This window comes from Carettochelys insculpta, chromosome 20 (genome assembly GCF_033958435.1).
Source record: "Carettochelys insculpta isolate YL-2023 chromosome 20, ASM3395843v1, whole genome shotgun sequence".
NCBI classification, from domain to species: Eukaryota; Metazoa; Chordata; order Testudines; family Carettochelyidae; genus Carettochelys; species Carettochelys insculpta.
The window spans coordinates 18656759-18678252 of NC_134156.1; the positions used below are offsets into that span (position 1 = coordinate 18656759).

General features: G+C 41.9%; 1 protein-coding gene across 1 annotated transcript; it reads left to right on the forward strand.

The window, feature by feature from the left end:
• Positions 1 to 934: 934 nt before the first annotated feature.
• On the forward strand, positions 935 to 19724 carry PSMD12 (proteasome 26S subunit, non-ATPase 12). Its single transcript, XM_075014754.1, has 11 exons — positions 935 to 1128; positions 4051 to 4110; positions 4417 to 4545; positions 5973 to 6080; positions 12949 to 13053; positions 14339 to 14488; positions 15081 to 15215; positions 15803 to 15915; positions 16661 to 16835; positions 17871 to 17948; positions 19279 to 19724. The coding sequence occupies exons 1-11, from the start codon at positions 1021 to 1023 to the stop codon at positions 19486 to 19488; spliced, it is 1371 nt and encodes a 456-aa protein (XP_074870855.1). The 5' UTR covers positions 935 to 1020; the 3' UTR covers positions 19489 to 19724.
• Positions 19725 to 21494: the final 1770 nt, after the last annotated feature.

Genomic DNA, 21494 nt, shown 5'->3' on the forward strand with positions numbered 1-21494 from the left:
TGATCTCACGTGACAAAAAGACAATGTTACATTCAAGGTACTATTCAGCTTGATACTGTTTTCTAGGTTCATTTGTCTCTTAAGATGTTATTACAAACAGCCATTATTGTAATGGAAAGGGAAGCTCATGCCAGCCCAGGCAGTGCATGTGTACTGGGGGAAAGCTGATGATGGCAACACTCCTTATGTAACTCAAAAATGGGGGGAAAGGAAGTATACCCAAACTCACCAATATCTTTTCCCTCCCTTCAGCTAAAGTTTATTGATCTGCTGCCCCGCCCCAACTCCCAGAGCCTGGCTACTGCCCTCCCTTGCCTACTCTCTCCCCCAGCCAGCCCTTGGCTCTGCCCTTCCCCTTCGCCTGCTCCCTCCCCCTTCCAGCCCCTGGGATTGCCCTTCCCCACTCCATCCCTCCCTCCCTTCCTTTCCCCCCCATTGCCCTTCCCTTCGCCCGCTCCCTCCCCCTGCCAGCCCCTGGCACTGCCCTTCCCCCCTCCATCCCTCCCTCCCTTCCTTCCTTCCCCCCCCATTGCCCTTCCCTTCGCCCGCTCCCTCCCCCTGCCAGCCCCTGGCACTGCCCTTCCCCCCTCCATCCCTCCCTTCCTTTCCCCCCATTGCCCTTCCCCGTCGCCTGCTCCCTCCCCCTGCCAGCCCCTGGCACTGCCCTTCCCCCCTCCATCCCTCCCTTCCTTTCCCCCCATTGCCCTTCCCCGTCGCCTGCTCCCTCCCCCAGCCAGCCCCTGGCACTGCCTCTCCTTCTGACAACCCTGGACTCCGCCTGCCCCCACCCCGTCTCCCTGGTCAGGGCTCTGCTACTGCCCCTCCCCCAGGCTCGCCCCGCCTCTTGCCTTACCTCCGCCCCGCCAGGCAGGTCCCCGCGGCGGTGGTGGGGTGACTCCGCTGGTGCCTGCGGGGTCCTTCCGCGAGCAGGCTGCCCGGCAGCTGCCTGAGCGGGCGGCCCCGCTGGTTTCCGGTGTGTGTTTGAGGCCGGGGGAGGCGGCGCGGGGTCGAGCCGCGGGGATGGCGGAGGACGGCGCGGAGCGGGCCGATGGCCGCATCGTGAAAATGGAGGTGGATTACAGCGCCACGGTGGATCAGCGCCTGCCCGAGTGCGAGCGGCTGGCCCAGGTGAAGGGAACCGGCGGCCGCGTTTGGGCTGAGTCATGGCGCGGCCCGGGCTAGGCCTCTGGCGGGGGAGACGGGCCGGGGGCTGAGGGAGGTGCGAGCGCGGGGCGGGAGAGGCCCCTCCTGGCGCGGGGCGATCAGCAGGGCCGGTGTATCCTGCGAGGGGGTCGGTCCCCACTCCCGGGGGCGGGTGTGGGGCCAGGCCCGCCATGGGCTGCCCCCTTCCGAAACAGGGTAGCAAGGGGAGGTGAGTGCCGGGGGAGTGGGACGGAAGTGCTCCTGTCTCGATAGAGCTGTGTCGTGATCGATCCCCTGCTGCTGACAGGCCCTGCTCCTCCCTGCTTCACACGGCCGCCTGGCCGGGCATGCCTCCCATGTCCCCCAGCTTGCGCCCCGTCCTAGAGCCTGCGCTTCACAGCGACCTGCCCTTTTCCGGGTATGCTTGGGTGTGGGGTGCTTATGGGACAGAAAGGAGGAACCAGGCTCCCCAGAAAGATGCACAGGGGATCTGGAGAGAGAGGCAGGCAGCAATAGGCAGGCAAAGGGTGATGCTTTATGATGAAGTCCCTGGAGGAAGATAGGAACCAGGTAAGATCAAGTGTTCTGTGTCAGACTAATGAGCCATTTAGCCCAATATCCTGTTTGGCTACAGTGGCCCATCCCAGGTAGTTCTGAGGGAATGAATGGAAGAGGCAGTCACTGAGTGATCCATTCCCTGTCATCCATTGGCAGCTTTTGGCAAACAGAAGTGTGTTCTTGTGTGTAAGGAAAGGCGCTGTCTCAGCATAGATAAGCGTGGATCAGGTTTGCCACTGTGTATGGTAGAATCCCAGGGGAGGAGCTATGGACTCTTAGTGTAGTGACAAAACTGTACTTCTCTTAATCGTTTTACTTCACTGTAGCTAGGCACAGACTGACTAATGTGGCATACATTTTGGAGCAGGCAGTCTGAAGCCTTGTTGTTTCAGCTTCTTCTTTTCCAATAGGTGTGTGCTGCAAAATTGCGTAGGGAGGAGGTGGATTGATGCCGTGTAGGACAAGTGTACAATTGTGGTGTACAAGAATTAGGAAACCAAAGGTATTTCCCTGCAGTGTAGTCAGTCAGACACAGGCTGGGTATGTCAGTGTACTGTTTAATTCTGTGATTGTAGGGGGGCATATACTAGGCAGGCCATAGTAAACAGTTTGAAGGGGCTTAGCTGGGATAAAAATAACTTTTGGAAGCAAATTTCCTTATCTGTATTACCAACAACTGAAATTTTTATGCTTCAGTAACCTGGTACTGCAGTGTTTGTATCAACATGTCTATTAATAGTAGCTGTTGCTAAAACCCTTGTTTGGAAGTTTAAAGGTTTGGATCTAAAGTTTCTTACAACAGCTTTTAAATCCCATGCACAAAATATATGACATGTCATTCACAGTATCCAAGGAGTGCAGACATCGTACTCCCATAATTAGGGTGTATATGAAGCACAGAGGCGTGTGTCGTATACTACTTTGTTGAATATCAGGAGAGAAACTCAGTTTTTTCCCTAGTCTAAATGCAGGGTAATCTTCATAGTTTAATTTAAATGGTCTTGTTCTAACCTAGATTAGAATTTGCCTGACTAAATCAAATCATAGGTGTTCTCCTTCATCTTCATTTTGAAGAAGGTTGAGTTTAGGAACTTAAGTCTGCGTTATCTAGCATGTGTTCAAACTTGACTGTGCTTCCTTGTCAAGATACAGTCATACTGTGTGTCACGTGATAATGTAGGATTACAGGTGTACTAGAAGAAGAGAAACACGCTTACATGGTATTAAAATTAATATTTATGATCCTGCCTTCACCATGCTATTTAACTTATGGTAGTTTTTAGCTGAGGGAATTAATTCTGTTTTCCTCTCTAGTTTTCTTACTTTGTGTTATAGTTAAGTATACATTTAAACTGGCAGCTTTTTGAAGTCTGTCTGATTCAAGTAGCCATAGTTTGACAGGCTTGAGAGCATTCATAACTCCAGGTTCCTAATGTGAAAATGTGTACCACTGTGAATGAGTGCCCGTTCTGGTGGAGGGAGTTATTCATACGGTTCTGTGAATTTCAGGGAAAACACAGATACTACAACAACCAATTTATGTGTAAAGTGAGAGAAGTTTAAATATGCCCTGCCTTTCTGACACATCTTCTTTTAGGGGTGGGCAGGGATTAGGCTCCAAAGAGGTAGCAGCGAAGATGGTGTTTTTAAAACTTACATAAATAATTAAAGCGTAGACATTTTATCGGAGAGACAAGGAATAGGTTCATGACTCAAATGTTCTGGAAGTATTCCTGGCTCAGTCTTTATCTTCAGTAGCCACAGGGAGGTAGCTGTGTTAGTTTGTATCCTCACAAAACAAAAGAACAATCTTATAGCACTTTAAAGACTAACAAAATTATTTGTAAATTATTTTGAGTGGATAATTTAACAGATAATTTCAAAAGTAGCTTTTGATTTTGTGCATCTCAGTTTTTGGGTGCTGCGTTTTGGACGCACACAGCCCTGATATTCGAGTGCTGAACTGTGATGGATCCAAATTAAGTCAGTTAGATCAACATGTGATTATGACCTCTGAACATCAAACCCAACATGTTTCAAATTAGGTACTCAAAACCAAAGACTATGCTGTAATTTTCCCCCTTAATTTCTGTATATGTTTGCCCATCCGTAAAAAGAGGGTAGCAGTACTTATCCACTTTTGTAATACTTTGAGATGCACAGAAGAAGTACTATATAAATGCTAAGTGTTCATTCATATCTTCTCTGTCAAAGAAATAAACCACACTGAAATTAATTTTTCACCTCAACTTTCCTGTATGCTTTTCTTTCTACATCAGTTGTAGTTACTCTCAGTTTAAACTGTGTTATGTTATTTTCAATGTTATATAATAGTGTCTCTCATATTAGGAAGGAAGACTTCAAGAGGTCATCGAAACCCTACTCTCCTTGGAAAAACAGACGCGAACAGTAAGTAGACTGTTCTTTGCAACATATATTTCTGGGGTGTTTTGTTGTGTATTCTACCTTTACTTGGTAGATAGTGGTGTTGGTGAAACACCAGACTGCCTGACTGCCATTTTCTCCCTTTCCATTGGTGGGGGTGGAGTGGGCGGGGAGTTTGTCTCTGTGCTGTATTTCCCCATTCTTTTGAAGGTAGAGGGTCTGGAATTATAATGAATGGCTCTCTTCCATATAGTGTCAAGGCTCTGTAGTGGTACTGGCTCAGTAGTTTGTTATATGTGTAATCAGTAATGCCCTGTTTGTTTGTTGCAGGCCTCTGATATGGTTTCCACGTCCCGTATCTTGGTTGCTGTAGTAAAAATGTGTTATGAAGCTAAAGATTGGGATGCTCTTAATGAAAATATTATTATTCTGTCAAAGAGAAGAAGTCAGTTAAAACAGGTGACCCTAGCTTTTTTAAACAAAGAAATTCAATTGTTTGGGAAGGAAATCCATGATGTTGCATTTATAATTCCCTGACTATATAGTGTCTGTGCTGTATATGTTTTATATCCTGAATATACTAATGTAAGCCTCTGTTGCCACTTCCAGTAGCTTTATTCTTTGTGGTTTGTGTGCTTAGTTCATCCCACCATCATGCACATTAACCTACTGAAAAATGCGTATATCCACTAAGGATGTAAAATATTAAAGAGTTAAATGGTTAACTGATATGTATGAGTCTTACCATTAATATACTGCAGTTAATGTTTAAAACAGATTGGCAACAGCCCTAGACTCCGACCTACTTCCAGGTGGTATCAGGCAGCAACCATGTTAACAATTAAATGGTTAACCAATATCATTTAAAAAGTTTAAACAGGTACTTGTTAAACGATTTGTATATCCTAATAAACATGCACTCATTCAGGCTTATTTGCAGCCTTCACTCATGTTGTTTCTTGGTTTTTCTCTTCTGTACTTTTGTTAGGTTGTCAGTATTCTTTGGGGCAGACCTTATGGCTGTGGCCACACTAGCCCCTCCTTTCAGAGGGGCTACGGTAATGTGGCTCTTCAGAATATGCTAATGAGGTGCTTCTGTGAATATGCAGCACCTCATTAGCACAATGCAGGCCATGCGCTCTTTGAAAGTGCCGATTTTTGAAACGCACGCAGGCCATGTAGCCAGGGGCCTTTTGAAACGGGCCCCTGATTTTCAAAAGTGCCCCTTCTTCCCATTTGGTTTTGGGAAGAAGGGGCATTCGAAATCGGTGGGGGGGTTGTTTTCAAAAGGCCCCCTGGCTGGGCAGAGTGCATTTGGAAACCAGTACTTTTGAAGTGTGTATGGCTGCCATTATGCTAATAAGGTGCTGCATATTCATAGCAATGCCTCATTAGCATATCCCCATGTGCCAAGTTACTGTAGCCCCTCCAAAGGAAGGGGCTAGGGCTAGTGTGGCCAAAGCCTATGTCTAATATTTTCAAAAGTGATTTACGCTTCTGAGTTTGTGACAGTCAATGGGCATAGATTCCTACGTGCCTGAGTTGCTTTTGAAAAGTATTACCTTTGTCTTCAGATCTGTTTAAAGCAGGCATGGGCCAGACCCTGCCTCCCATACCTTTGGATCCAGCCTGCTGGCTCCTTGCTTAAGGGTCCCCCACTGGGCTGCTACCTAGGAGCAGGGCCATGCCTAAGGGGGTAGAGGGCTTGGGCAGCCCTCCCACCATCCCACAACTTAGGGCCCCACCTGTGCCCCGCTTCTGCGCCACTCCATGACTTCCTCCAAGCCGTGCTCCTGCTTCACCCCTCTTGCCTAAAGCCCCACTTTTGGCACACTTCTAGAACTCTAAATATAGGGTAATATTTTGTTTTCCATTGTTTATACCAGGCAGTTGCTAAAATGGTCCAGCAGTGTTGTACTTATGTTGAGGAGATTACAGACCTACCAGTCAAACTGCGATTAATAGACACGCTGCGTATGGTAACAGAAGGAAAGGTAAGGCTTTGTTTTCAGACTGGAACCTTTTGATGTTTAGTGGCATGATAAAAAGGAAATTTGTTTTCCTTAATCATATCTTGTTACGATTGTTTCCTTTCTTCTGACTGAGAGAAAAAGCCAAAATAAATTCTCAAATTAATCTGGTACAGAAATCTGCATATCTCTGTTAAAAATACCTCAGTAAATTACTTTCCTGTACTTCTCATTAAGTAGGTTGTTAAAATACTTTTTTCCAAGTCTGTATATTCATGACAATTTCAGGTATTAAAGCTGAGAATTCAAAATATTCCATTTCTTTTTCACTATTTACTAGTATTTGTTTGCCTCCTGCCTTTCTCCTTTTAAACAATAAAAGCAGACCAGTCAGCTTTATTTCCTTAGTCTGAAGTAGGGATGGGTAACTCACAGTCTGGATCCAGATTCTCAGACTCAGGGCTCCTTCCCATAGAATCTGGCCCACGGTGGAATGGAGGGTGCAGAGCCCTGAGCTCCATAGTCTGGATCAGACAAACCACAGGCTCAGATCGAGGCCAGGAAGCAGTTGCAGGCTCCAATTTTAGTTGCTGATGTCTGGGCATCCTGCCCGGAGGCTTCCTTCTACTGCTCTGATTGGCCAGAACTCTAGCCAATCAGAGCAGCACAGGGCAGTGCCTGGAAGCAGGGGGGAAGGGGCACAGAGCCATGTGCATCCAGGAGTGCTCAAAGGTAAGTGCATTAATGTTTTGTAAAATTTGTTTTTAAAAATGTAAATGCTGAGTACAACTGGACCCAACCAGATGTTTACAATTTATTTTCAGTATTTAGTGTTCACTATAAGATTTATAGTTGTATGCATATCATCAACATCATCATCATTGTTATCAAGGCCGATTTGAAAGGGACATATCTTTCTTTCCTATTGACTGCCATCTAGATAGATATTTGCCGTGTTTCTTAAGACAATATCTAGTCTTTCCATTACTGGCAATCTCACTGCAACAGTAAAGGTTTTGGTGGCAATCAGATTGCTGACAGTGTAGCAGCATCCCTTTTTTGTGATAAATATTTCTGTTAATTTTCATAAAAAGTACAAAAAGGTAAGTGACTTACACCTTGTATATCTTACTAAATACTGCAGGATTCAGATTATTTCTCATAAAACTATGCAATCTACTCAACTTTCAAACTTTCCAAAGTTGGAAGACACTACAATACAAAATCAGACAATAGTACACAGATGTAACATGTTAGGGATACATAAATAGGCATAAAAGGGAAGGTAGAGACTAGAGAGAAGTGGACAAGGACAAAAAAATGGAGATGTCTGATGGAATGGAAGGCTGGCATTGTTTGATCCATCTCAGAATGTTTTGTCCAAAAGTATATCAAGATATGGAGTCCATCTCTCATTGCTTTCATATTGCTATCTACATTAATAAGCTATGCTTTTGTTCACTGCCAACTCATACTGGTTCAGTATCACTGTTTTATTCCAGTTATAATTCTGCTTCTCCGTTTTTAACATCATCCACTTGGTAATCATTGCAGACCTCAAGAACCAAAATCTTTGTGGTGGAGTTAAACCAGCGTAGTAGATACATAACCTGAGACATAACTTCCAGCTGAGGTTTGGCTTCTGAAGCCAAGTGGTATTTTTCACTAATGTCTACCTCTTTGCACAGTTGTTTGATTGTTGGACAGTGTCACAATGTGCAATAGGGTTCCTTTTTCCTTATTACAGCACCAATAAACCACATAGGACAAAGTCCCCATCTTGCTAACCTTTGTGGTCACAGGTGCAGGAGTTAGGAGTATGGGTAGTGGAGTGTCGTAGCAGCATTCCCCCCTCCCACTTTTGTGGACGGTCCAGTCGCCACCTTGCACCCAGAGTTCTGGCGCAGCTGACTCTGCACCTGGGGCTCTGTTCCTGGCCCTGCATCTCAGGTCTGAGCTGTAGGATTGTGCCTGCAGTTCTGTTTTTAGCCCTACACATAATATCTTGGTTACAGGACCTGTGCCTGGAGCTCTCTTCCCATCTCCACGTTCAGGGCAGGGCTGTACAGGTGAGGTCTTGGCTGCTACTGACCGTGAATGCAGAGCTCTGTTCATGGCTCTGCACCTGGAATCCATACACAGGGTCCTGACTGCTGCCAGTGCTGCACCAGTACCGCCGCTCCCAACCTCTCATGGCAAGTGTATCTTTGGCCCCCTTATCCCTGTCCATGTGCTCCCCCAACAGAAGCCACGGCCCCACTCCTCGCCCCAGCTCTAAGTGGGGGACACATGGGCAATCATTAAGGGGGTGTGAGCTCAAAAGTTTTGGGTATTAACATCCTCACTGTAAAGAATGTTCCAGTGCTACTGTCTGGTATCCAGTAGATTTTGAGACTACACTATTTTGCTGTATCAGGCACAGCCTGAGAATCACAGGAGCATTTTTAACATTCCGTAATATTCTCTGCCCTGGGATATTTTTTAAGGGGTGTAATGATGTCCCTTTCTATGTTTTGACAAAAACTGGATCAGTGAAGGTCCTTTTCATTAGTTAAGCATATTTAGTGGGCTAAGAATAAGGAGTTATGCAGCATTTCCAAGATTCTCAGTTGCTCTGGGGCTTCTGGCAGTTCCCAGGAATCTGGATTAAATTGATACATTAATAAATGTTTTAGTTGTAAGAAAATACTGCTATTCTGCTGAGGGTGGCAGATCAAGTTGTGGTGATAGTGTTAGAACAGAGACAGCTCTCTTCATTGACTAATTGAGAATTCGATATTATAGACTTGCTCAGTCAGTTCTTCAAAATCCTTAGGTCTTTCTTTCACCAGTTTCCAAGGCTGGGGGAAATCTCATGTTCTTTTGCATGACTTTTAAGAAGACATTTATTCCTCTTTGCTAGGATCACCCAGATTCTTCATGCAACCACCAGAAGCATTTCTTGATAAATGTGCTTTGTAATGTGGTGTTCTTTCTGTCCTAATGTGTCCAAGCGAAGAAAACCATTGTAAACACATAGGACTCACCACCATGACATCTCTTGCTGGCTGTTCTGGGAATTAGCTTGCCACCCTCACTTCTGCAGTCTCGACGACTCTGGGACCTGCGTCACTTCCTGGACGATCGTGCCCTCTTTTGGGCACGGCCCGCTAACTTTACAGCATTCTATTATCTCCCACTTCCAGGAGACTCAGTCCCTAGCCCCGCCACTTGCCTCAGTGGCCACCTACAGTCTAGATCGGGCACTCTCCCCTTTGGCAAGTAGGGTACAAAGGTGGGAGGGCGACTTGATCCCACTACCACTCCAGGTCCTAACCCAAGGACCCTTTAGGCAGCAGCCACTAGCTGCATCTCCCACAACCCTCTCTGTCTGGTTCCCTGGACCATTTTCCCATAGCCCCTAGCACCTCCCAGCCCTTTGTATCAGGGTATCAGTCTGGTAGTCCTCAGGGTGGAGTTCCCTCTTGCTTCCCTGATTCTGCCCAGCTGTGCTCTATTTGAGGTGCTTCTCTCAATAGCCAGTGCACTTTCCTGGTACTGCAGTGAGACTCTCCTTCCCTGAGCACCCTTTTTATGGCCCTCTCTGGCACTCCTACAAATCTCCTCATTGCCTGTCTTGATAAACCCTTTTCCTATTGGTTGATGTTATGCACAGCCTCTCCGAGGACTGCTTTAACCCCCCCATTATCTCTATGGTGTAGCCCCCACCACCACAGTCATCATAGAATCATAGAACAATAGAGTTGGAAGAGACCTAAGAAGCCATCAAGTCCAGCCCTCTGCCCAAGGCAGGACCAAACCCATCAGATCAGCCCAGCCAGAGCTTTGTCGAGGCGTGATTTAAACACCTCCAGGGATGGAGACTCCACTACTTCCCTGGGTAGACCATTCCAATGCTTCACCACTGTCCTAGTGAAAAAGCTTTTCCTAATGTTCAACCTGGACCTTCCCAACTGTAACTTGAGACCATTGTTCCATGTTCTGCCATCTGTGACCACTGTGAACAGCCTCTCTGCAACCTCCCTTCAGTAAGTTGAAGGCTGTTATCAAGTCCCCCCTCAGTCTTTTCTCTTCTGTGCACTAAACAGACCCAATTCCCTCAACCTTTCTTCATCGGTCATATGCTCCAGCCGCCTAATTATTTTGGTTGCCCTCCGCTGGACCCTCTCCAGTGTGTCCACATCCTTCTTAAAATTGGAGGCCCAGAAGTGGACACAGTACTCCAGATGTAGCCTCACCAAAGCCGAATAAAGAGGAATTATCACTTCTTGGATCTACTGGCAGTGCTCCTCTTGATGCAACCTAAGACACCATTAGCCTCCTTGGCTACAATGGCACACTGTTGACTCATGTCCAGCTTCTGGTCCACTACAACTCCCAGGTCCTTTTCTGCAGAACTACTACTAAGCCAGTCTGACCCCAGCCTGTAACTATGCTTGGGATTCTTCTGGCCCAGGTGCAGGACTCTGCGCTTGTCCTTATTGAACCTCATCAGATTTCTTGCGGCCCAGTCTTCCAATTTGTCTAAGTCACTCTGGACCCTATCCCTACCCTCCAGCATATTTACCTCTCCCCTTAGCTTAGTGTCATCCACAAACTTGCTGAGGGTGCAATCCCACCCTTTGTCCAGGTCATTGATAAATATGTTGAACAGAACTGGACCCAGAACTGAATCTTGGGGCACTCCACGAGAAACTGACCGCCATCTTGACATTGAGCTGTTGATCACTACCCGTGGGGCCCGACCTTCTAGCCAGCTTTCTAACCATCTTACCGTTCATTTATCCAATCCACATTCCTTTAACTTGCTGACAAGAATATTATGGGAAACCATATCAAAAGCTTTGCTAAAGTCAAGATAAATCACATCCATTGATTTTCCCCTATCCACGGAGCCAGTTATTTCATCGTAGAAGCTAATCAGATTGGTCAGGCATGACTTGCCCTTCATGAATCCATGCTGATTATTCCTGATCACTTTCCCCTCCTCCAAGTGCCTCAAAATGACTTCCTTGAGGAGCCCCTCCATGATTTTTCCAGGGACTGATGTAAGACTGAACTGAACCTTGCTGAAGGATTGGTTGCTGGTTCAACTATAACTATCCTCATTAAGTGGCAGGAAAAGATCAATAATACAGAGCAGCTGATGATGAAAATGAGAATTGAAAACAGTCTTCTATTCAGCATTCCCATAGCTCACGTTTTGCTGTCATAAAATAAAGTGCGTAGGACCATGATGTTGTATATGTGCTTCTTAGTAGAAAACTTGATGTCATAACATCTCTCCAGAGGCCACTGAGAAGTCCAGGGTATGACAGGGACACCTGCTGATTCAGGTTTCCATATTTTTTGAACATTCTCCCATGACTGTCTGATGCTTTCCCATGTGTTTTATGATATCCTGCCCAGTTAATATGGAGCTACTTGTAATCTAGAGTTAGAGGCTACATGCTGGCACTGGCTAGGGGACTTACTTTAGTCTGGACGGATAACCAAACCAGTGCGTGTGGCTTCTTGCGCAGGTAGGTTGCCCGTCAGTTGCAGTGATTCACCATTATTTGTTAACAAGGCAATGTCATTGGCATATCTGTGGTCTTGAAGCCAAATGGTGTTCGGCCAAATCCTAACAACAGCTGCTTCTTCAAGCTTACCCATCAGCCAATCTATGCTGATATTACACAGTGGTGACAGGATATAGTCTTGCCATACTCTTACGGTACAGCCTTGTCTTCCTTGGACAAGAGGCACTGCACAATGCACTGAACAGAAGGTATGAAAGAGATCTGTAAAAAGTGCTGCACATGAATTATTGAATTCAGGACTGTTCTCAAAAACCTATCTCAAGATAAAGACCTGCTTATTAGTGGAATTATCAGGTCTGAAACAGGACAGCCTTTGTTGATTCAAGACATTAACATGGAAACAGAGACTTTTCCTGGGACTGATCATAGTCTAATAGCTCAATAGTTACTTCCTTCAGCCTTGTTGCCCTTTTTGTTTGAATAACACCCTTCTTGAAGACATCAAGGAGGAGCCCATGCAGTTACAGTAACAAAACTCACACCTGTTTTCAGCAACTGAAGTGGGATGTTACATTATGTATTTTTTAAAGTTATGTTGTAAATGTGTTACTCTTACTAGGTGTGATAGAAAATTAGCAAAATAGGAAGTGTTATAGAGAACGACACAATTGATGGCTGAATTGTCCTTAAGCTTCTTCTTAGCTTATGTACTTTCTGAGGAGTTATGTCTGTGTTTATACCTTTTACCAATTCAAATCAAAGTTAGGCAGCTGGGGTAAAAAGTTCTTAAATGATGGCTGGTTGGAAGTGTTTGTAAAAGGAGGTGGCCTCCATCCAGTTTGTGGTAACCAACCATTCCTGTGACGAAATAAACTATCATTGTTTACTTCACTGGAAATCTTGGTAGAGAGGTGAGTGAACTATCTTATTTTTAGGTGCTGTCCTTCCAAATGAAATTTGAGATTCAACAACAAGGGGAGCTTTGCAGTGTTAGTGCCCTTGCTGTGTCTCTTATCTGAATTTTCCAGTCTACAGCCCCTATGGTGAATGGTAAATTCACTAACAAAATATTGAAAAGTAGCGTTTCCTGTGGTATTTTAGTTTTCTAAATATAGCCTACATACTGTTTTTAAACTTAATTTCAGTGTCCAAACGTTAAATTCTTATTTTAGCAGAGAGAAAACATCTATGGAAATATTTCCTAAAGCAGGTGTAACATAATTTAGTGCTTTACTCATTTAAAGTGTAGTGGAGAGATTCCAGTGAGACTACTCAGAGGTGTAAACTTATGAAAATATGTATATCACAGCCGTAAATGTAACATAGTTTTATTTAGCAAAGTAAGTTCAAATGTTGGATTTTAATTTCAGATCTATGTGGAAATTGAGCGTGCTCGTCTTACAAAGACACTTGCAACAATAAAAGAACAGAATGGTGAAGTGAAAGAAGCTGCATCAATTTTACAAGAACTCCAGGTAAAGCATCATATGGTTCATAAGTGTTTCACATAAAGAACACCATTTTCTCAAGACCTCATTGTTTAGAGGAAGATTCAAAGTTTAATTAAGCACAGCTACCCAGGAACCAATTAACTGTCTTCAGTGAAAGTTTTAAATGCTCTAGCTCTGCTAATTTGGTTGATGCTGAAAGTTACTGGAAATATTTCCTTTTGTGAAGGGGTTTCTAATATATTAGGTGGTACAGAAGGTTTAGTTCTATTTAATCTTTTGACTTCTGGAACTCTATTAAGCCACGGGTATTCTCACTGATCTTTCCAATCCACGTGCAGATTTTTTCCATCCATGGGCAGAATTAACTTTATGTGCACCAAGATATGTACAAATGTGCACCACCAATAGAAACACAAAACCTAGCTGTGGGCCCTCTGCTAATCAACTGAGTAGTAGTTGAATTTTTTCTGAGAGCCACACAAACACAGCATATAGGGAATGCTGAAGGCCGCAATTAAAAATGGAGTGTTCTTGAATCCACTTGTTCTTTTTGAGTTTTTGCATGAATTTGTCATCGGGAACTGGCTCTTGCTGTGTTTGGAAGGAATTCTCTCCCACATTCTTTTCTGCTAAAAGGGTAGTGTTTGCTCCTTTGAGTACAAGGAGTCCTTAGCATTAGATTGCGCTGAGGATGGGATAGCCAAAGAGAACCGTAAACTTCTTTTCACGTTCCCTCTTTCTTTAGAGCCTGAGAATTTTGCCACATAACAGCCAAGATTTTGTCATCTAAAAGGGGTGAATACACTTCCTTCAAAGCTGATGAACATTGTTGTTTAGTAGTTGTTGGTCAAAGGTAGAGACCTCTGAGTAAGATAGATGCTTGGATTACAGTGCTTTTTCTTAAGAACCTCTTTTGGAAACAAGGAGCAAATGGCTAAATGTGTCTGTGCATAAATGAGTTGAGGTTTGTGTATAAACGTCATGTAAGTATAAGCTGAGTTATGCATGTACAAATGCGTACATAAGGCAAGATTTTTGGGGGGGATTTTTATTTGGGTAGATACTTTTTGGATCATTTTAATGGACTCAAACCGTATTGTTTTGTCCTCTCTTATAATATATATATGATGATCAGTAAGTATGCGTGGTAGAATTATACATACATCAGCTTTGAGGTAAAGCTAAATATTTTATACCATGCAAACAAAAGAAGTGTGACAAAAAATCTTTGCTAGAAGGGCATGCTTTTCTTCTCTAACATTATTAAATAATGATCCATAGTGCTACAACACTTCACTTTCTCTTTTAGGTGGAAACTTACGGTTCAATGGAAAAGAAAGAGCGGGTGGAATTCATATTGGAGCAGATGAGACTCTGCTTGGCTGTTAAAGACTACGTTCGGACCCAGATTATCAGCAAAAAAATTAACACCAAATTTTTCCAGGAGGAAAACACAGAGGTAAGGTTGACAAAAGCTTTTTCCCTATGGCTATGTTTACAGCGATCTGTCAACAGATGTTACTCTTGGAAGATATCTTTTAACAAAATGTCTGTCAACAGATTGCAGCCAGACTGCAGAGCAGGTTGCTCTGTCAATGCACTCTGTCGGCAGAGAGTGGCCAGTCTGCCCAGTTGCTCTCTTGCCAGAACAGCCAACTGGAAGCACAACAGACAGGGATGCTCGGTGACTGAGAAACCCTGTCTTTCAACAGAGAGCGCAGCCTCCCCCCCCACCCCCCGAGCATCCACACAGCATTTTTGGTGACAGATTGTGTTGAAAAAGGCATCCTGTCGCATGGGGGAGAGACAGAAGGCTGTCGACAAAAATGGCATGTTCTGTTGACAGCATGTCAACAATGCATTTTTAATGTGGACACTCCCTGAGTTTTGTCAACAAAATTCTCTAGTTGAGACATAGCTTATCAGTCTATGGCATTCATTCTTTTCATGCACAGGAGGTTTTGTAGTCATTCTTTGGAATCTAGTTGTATGTAATTTGCGAGATTAGTGGGTCTTTTTTTAACTTTGACATCTGTTTGAAATTGTTTCAGAAATTGAAGCTGAAATACTACAACTTAATGATTCAGCTGGATCAACATGAAGGCTCCTACCTTTCAATTTGTAAGCACTACAGAGCCATTTATGATACTCCTTGTATCCAAGCTGAAAGTGAAAAATGGCAGCAGGTAAAAATATTGCAGATGAAACTGAAGAAGTTCATAGTGGCAAATACTCATTTTACTGTATTTGTTGTCTATATTATAGATGAACAGGGATCATTGAGTCTGTCTACCAGTATATGAACATTAACAAACTGTCTACATAAGGAGGACTATAATAAAAGCAATGGTGTATTTGACAGCGTGTACTGTCTTTTAAATTCTGAGGATGACTTAACTCGTCCATTTTTCTTAATTTACAGGGCTAGCTTTGAAACTGTATACATATTGCAAATTCTGCAAACTCAAAATGCTTTTCTTTTATATGCTATTATCACAAATAACTTGAACTGACTCATCCAGCCTTTTAATCAAAATGTAAAAATTGTGCTTCTACAAATTTGATTTATTTGTTTTTATTACCGTATCTGCTTAATAAAATTGAGCATTACAGAACGTGTATTGTTACATGTAAGTAGATTAGGTGCACATACAGGTTAGTCAAACTCTTGAAAAAAAACCTGCTTTTACGTTGATATCAGTAGAGTGCTGTTGTTTTTTCTGGATATTTTTTTGTACTGGAAAAACTAACCATTTTTTTTTCTTTTGAATAGGAACTGAAGAATGTTGTTCTTTATGTTATCCTTTCACCTTACGACAATGAACAGTCTGATTTGGTACACAGAATAAGCAGCGACAAAAAGCTAGAAGAAATCCCTAAGTATAAGTAAGTGTATCTTTTGAATAGTCCACTTTGACAACAGACAAAACAGAACCTCCCTTTCTGAAGTGTTTTGAAGGCATAGGGGATTCAGCTATTGTTATTCTAATATAAATATTTCCTATAGAATTAATGTGATGTGGAAGAATGCTAAAAGATTATTTCTGTGAGTGTGCAAGTCAGAATTAAAGATGGCTCATACACAGTCATTACATGCATGTGACAATTTATATATGTAACTCTTTTTGTGCATTAGATGCTGAGTACAAATCAAGCATGAATTTATTTTATATCCTTAAATGTTGTTTGCACCCATGGATGTACATACAAGTTTTGCATTCAGAATTGCAGATTAACAAAAGAAGCAGGATTGATGATAACCCTTTCCAGTTTAGCTTCAAGTATCTCTCTCTCCCAAAGCCGTTCCATGCACCTTGCGCAGCTGTGACCACACACGCTTTGGTAGCGATTGCACAACTTTTGGTGGGTGACAAGATAACATATGATACAAAGAAATGGAAGTTGAAGCCATAATATATATCTGTGTGTGTCAGTCAGTAGTAAGTGTAGAAAACCTTCCTGTTGGTAGATTATACATTTTGAAGTGATGTGTATAAGTAAAAGTTTATGGTTATTAGTGATTAAAATCAAGCACTTTGCTAGGGTTTTTGTCTGCTAGCAGTATTTTTAATACAAAAATCGAGTTTTACTGCTATACAATTGTAAACTGATTTAATTAAACTGTTGACAGAGATCTTTTAAAACTATTTACCACTATGGAATTAATGCGCTGGACTGTCCTAGTTGAGGAATATGGAAAGGAATTAAGGGAAGGAAGTCTCGACAGTCCTGCCACAGATGTCTTTGGTTACACAGAGGAAGGTGAAAAGAGATGGAAAGACTTAAAAAACAGAGTTGTGGAGCATGTAAGTATCCTTTTTAAGCATTCTTACCATGTATGGAATTTCTAGAATTGCTAAAAGTGCTTTTTGATTATTTCATTTATAAAGAGGACAGAAGAGAAGATATGAGAGATGTTGATAAGTTGTCTTTTCTTCTTTCCATAATGTTCTACTTCTTCGTTTGCTTTCCTGGTGTGTCTGTTTTGTAAGTATGTCTTTCACCAGCAGCTGATGCTGTCCCAAAGAAGTAGATGGGGTGCTCCAAGAGCGATGCACATTCCCCCTCTTTGGTGCACAGAAATCATAAACTAAGTTTTGCATTCACTTTAACAAGTCGGGTTATACAGTAAACCCTCGAGAAACATGATTTCAATTTGCGCTTAACTCTCACTAACGGGAGTCAAGTGTGAATCAAACCCGCCTCTCCACCCTCATCCCATGGCTCCCCTAGCTGGGGAGCCCAGTGAGTGCACAGCTGCTTGCAGCGCGATTTCTCCCAGCTGGGAGAAGCCAGGGGCCACTTGGCTTCCCACCTCGACTTCCCCCAGCTTTCCCACTCCCCCAGCCAGGGGAATTCCAGGGATCTCCCTAACTCCCCCAGTATATGCGAAATTTGATTTATGTGGAGGTTGCTCAGGATGCAACCTCCATGTAATCGAGGGACTACTGTAGCAGTTTGTACAAACAATGAATTTCTAAACAAAACAGCACAAATGGAAACAAGTATTTAAGTAGTGTTCATATAATTTATGAGACTAGGCCTTCTGAAGTTCTGCTTGGGCAGAAACTTGAAAAGAGCATTATTTAATATTAAAACTGTAGTTAGTGGCTGACTTCATTAGTTTCTAGTTTGAGAGTCAATGTCTTGCTTTTGTTATGTGCAGGAGAATTGGGTGTCCAAGAAAAGACGCTTTCTTTGTTTGCATGCTTTTTTTTCTCGATAAGCCATTGCAGTAACACCATTCCTAATCAGTTTTTAACATTGACTTTTATAGTTTTGCAGCCTGCATCAGTTATTTTTTTACACGTAATCCTCTACTTTGAACTTTTTTATTCCAGAATATTAGAATAATGGCAAAATATTATACCCGAATTACAATGAAGAGGATGGCACAGCTCTTGGACCTATCTGTTGATGTAAGTGTTGCTCAGGATATACTGAGTGTTCTTTTTTAGGTATGTCCATGTGGCAGAGAGCTCAGTGTTCAACAGAATACTGCTTTGACTTTATTTGCATTGGGTGCTTAAGCTTAAAAAATATCGAAGTCTGTTACAAATAGTGTTTAGAACCACCACGCATCCAGTGCAGAAAGAGGAGGTAAAAGTTATACCACTTTGATTTAAAGAACCTGGTGAAAACATCTTTCTTTGTCCTGTTCACACTTATAACTGTAGTATCTGAGTGCTTCACAACCTTTGATATATCTAGCTTCACAACAGTCATAAGATTGCCTTTAGTCTCTGATGTCCATCCTTTTGCAACCAATGCTTTCAAGCCTTTACCATCAGAAACTAAATGGAAAAACTGTATTAACTCTCAGAGAGATACCAGTAACATTCATTGGTTTTGCTTATATTGAGAAACTGTTTAAAATCCCCCAGGAGTAATAGAATATTTTTGATTTTGCTTCTGATAAGCTAATTATAGGATAGATTTTACACACTTGACCATTAAAGGTTTGAAAGAATTTTGTATTGGAAAACAGAACTCAAGTTTTTATGAGGCAAAGAATAAACACACAAGGCAAATAAAATCTGATGCAAACACTCATTCAGGTTTCATGCTGTACCTAGACGTTATATTCCACCGTTCAGACCATCAGCAATACATGGTTAAAACTGGTTTATAATATAGTGTTTCTTATCTTTGAATTCCCTGTTTTATGGATTTGACACTCTTTTTGCACATAGTTCTTTTATTACTAAGTTTTCCCAATGGATCCACGCAAAGCTGCATATGGCATTGGGAAGGCAAATTCAGAGCTTGTTAAGAGTATTTGCTTTAAGGTGCTTTAATTGCACCTCCTGTTCTGCACAGAAACATCGTTTACCTCATCTGTGTTTGTATAGTATAATTGGTGTGGAATTTAGCAATAGAAAGCATGTTCTGGAAGGTCTTTAAGTGCTCCCAGTGTACATTAAGAGGCTTTCAGGTGTAACGTATTTAACTTATGCAGTTTGAAAGGCATTAGATGTATCTTGAAACAAAAACAGGTGTTAGCTGGTTAGTGTGGCTAATATCAGAAGCTTGTTCACCCTATGAAATTTGGATGCTACAATATAATTCCAATGCCAGAGGCAATAATGTTAAATATTATGGCAACTAAGTATTGTAATTCTAACCGTGACTTTACTGTTCCTATTGGTAATTAGTTCTCAGTCCTGCTGCTATCACATTAGAATATCTGGTATTTTGTTAATTTCAAAGGCTCTTCTCTTGATTCAGTGCCCTTTGTCTCCTTTACAGGAATCGGAGGAGTTCCTGTCCAACCTAGTAGTAAATAAGACCATCTTTGCAAAAGTAGACAGGTTGGCAGGAATTATCAATTTCCAGAGGCCCAAGGACCCAAATAACATACTCAATGACTGGTCTCACAAGCTGAACTCATTGATGGCCCTAGTTAACAAAACCACACATCTTATTGCCAAAGAGGAGATGATACATAACCTGCAATAAGATGCCACAGTATACTTAATGCTTTTGAAGAAAGCATTAAAACTTGGTAATAGACTATTATTCCAGTGTATATTTGGTTTATTTTGTCCCTACCAAATGCTCCTTGGTCTAAAACTTAGAACATGAATAATAACTCTTGAAGTCTTGTTGGCCCTTGTTTATTCAGTTAATTGTTAAACATTTTTTGCTACAGTTGGTGAAAATATAATAAAACCGTATTGCCTGTATTATCAAAATTAGTCTTGTGATTTATCCCAGTAGGTTTTTTTTTTTTTTATAAATCTGTAGATGTTTGTCTTGACCATCTGACAAATAAGTCTGCGCTTGTTTCCTTACGTGGTTACTTTTGTGAAGACATATGGGGCATGCTGTGACATTTTGGCAAGTGTTTTACAAATATGGTGCACCAAGGTAACATGCAATGATAAATATTTAATATGTCAAAGGTCTAACTTGTATAAAGACCTAGAAAATGAGGTTTAAGACTGATGTTTCATTTTTCTTTTTGCTTCAGTACTTCAGAGGTTTTAGATCCCACGCTTCATCTTATAAGGGTAGCTTAACTTTCTCATCCATAGCTCTGAATTTCCTTACTTTCATGGGTATGGGCCAACTCCTTAATCTAACTATTTCATGAATTGTAATTTGTAATGGCACCAGTAGCACATAGTTAACATGATTATAGCTACAAATCCATCCTCTTGTTCTGTTCATTTTTGCCTTAATTATATTCCAGATAGGAGAGACTTCTTGCTTGCTTGATTTGGTCATAAGAGAGATGATCAGGGGCAGAGTGTCTTTCCAGATGCCAAGAGAAGCCTGTGATGAATCTAAAAAACCCAAAGATGATGTTTGTGTCAGTTTATGGAAATCTGTGTAACAACACTGTGAATGGCCACACCTGGTATTTAGAGAGCCACACGCTACATATTCGATTTTGGTGAGGGTTTTTTAATCAATTTTATGCCTCGGGAGTATATATTACTTTTGTAAAATTCAGATGGGCCAATGGGCAAAATTGGAACTGGAAATTTATTCTTGGTAGTAGACTTTTCTAAGACAGGTTTGATTTTTTTTCACAGGTAAAAGCAATTAAGAGGCTAAAAGGGGCACTCTCAGGCTAAAACACTTTGAAAATTATCTCTCTCTTATAGTATCTTAGACGCTAAGACTACTTAAAATATGAATTCCCTTTTCATCATTTAAGCTGTTGCTCTTGTATTTAATTAAGCTTGGGCAATGAAAATTAGTAGGATTTAAGCACATTGCTAAAGTTAAGAATGTAATTTGAGTGCTGTCCTGAGCTAGGTTGTGGCCCTGAGCGAAGGTCCAGTTCAGTACTAAAATTAATACTTAAGAAAGTGCCTTGAAATCTTTTAATGAAAGAAGCTATGTAAGTGTTTTAGGCTGAGATTTGTTTTAAACCAGTGGGAGTGAAAAGTGGGGTTTTGAAAATCCCATTGGACACCAACATAACTTAAAATTCTGAAACTAAGTCATTTAGGAGCATAAGTCACCTTTAAAACAGCACTTAGGTGCTTCTGAAAATTTTATTCGGTATCAATCATTTCTGAAATAACTAAGCATGTAAGCATCAAGTTCAATTGCTAGATAGATGGAATGAAGAGTGCACGGGAGGAAGCAAAACACAATATGAAGGTATAAAGTGCGTATTCTTTTATTGCTGTTTTAAAGACTGCGTTAATGCCACATCTTTATGTTTATCATTTGTGTAATACACTGAAATATACCAAGAAGAATGCGTGTATGTTAGTGGCTGCTAAGAGATTTAGTGCTGCACTACAATCTATATATTTACCCAGAAAGGAGATACAATTTCTAGTGCCTGCGTTGGGGAAAAAATAAAAATCTGTTTTTTACCTAAGTTGCCTAACTATTTTCCTTACCCTGTAAATGTTAATGTGAACTGTAGATCCATAAGGAGAACAACTGAATGTGCTGTGCCAAAACAGAACCTCATTTTTCTCACATACTGCATTGTGCTT

Excerpts from the sequence above, each read along its gene's own strand:
- PSMD12 (XM_075014754.1), top strand. The coding sequence starts at position 1,021 with ATGGCGGAGGACGGCGCGGAGCGGGCCGATGGCCGCATCGTGAAAATG. Across the intron at positions 6,081-12,948 it reads GTATGGTAACAGAAGGAAAG|ATCTATGTGGAAATTGAGCG; the intron begins GTAAGGCTTTGT and ends TTTTAATTTCAG. Across the intron at positions 17,949-19,278 it reads TCTTGGACCTATCTGTTGAT|GAATCGGAGGAGTTCCTGTC; the intron begins GTAAGTGTTGCT and ends TCTCCTTTACAG.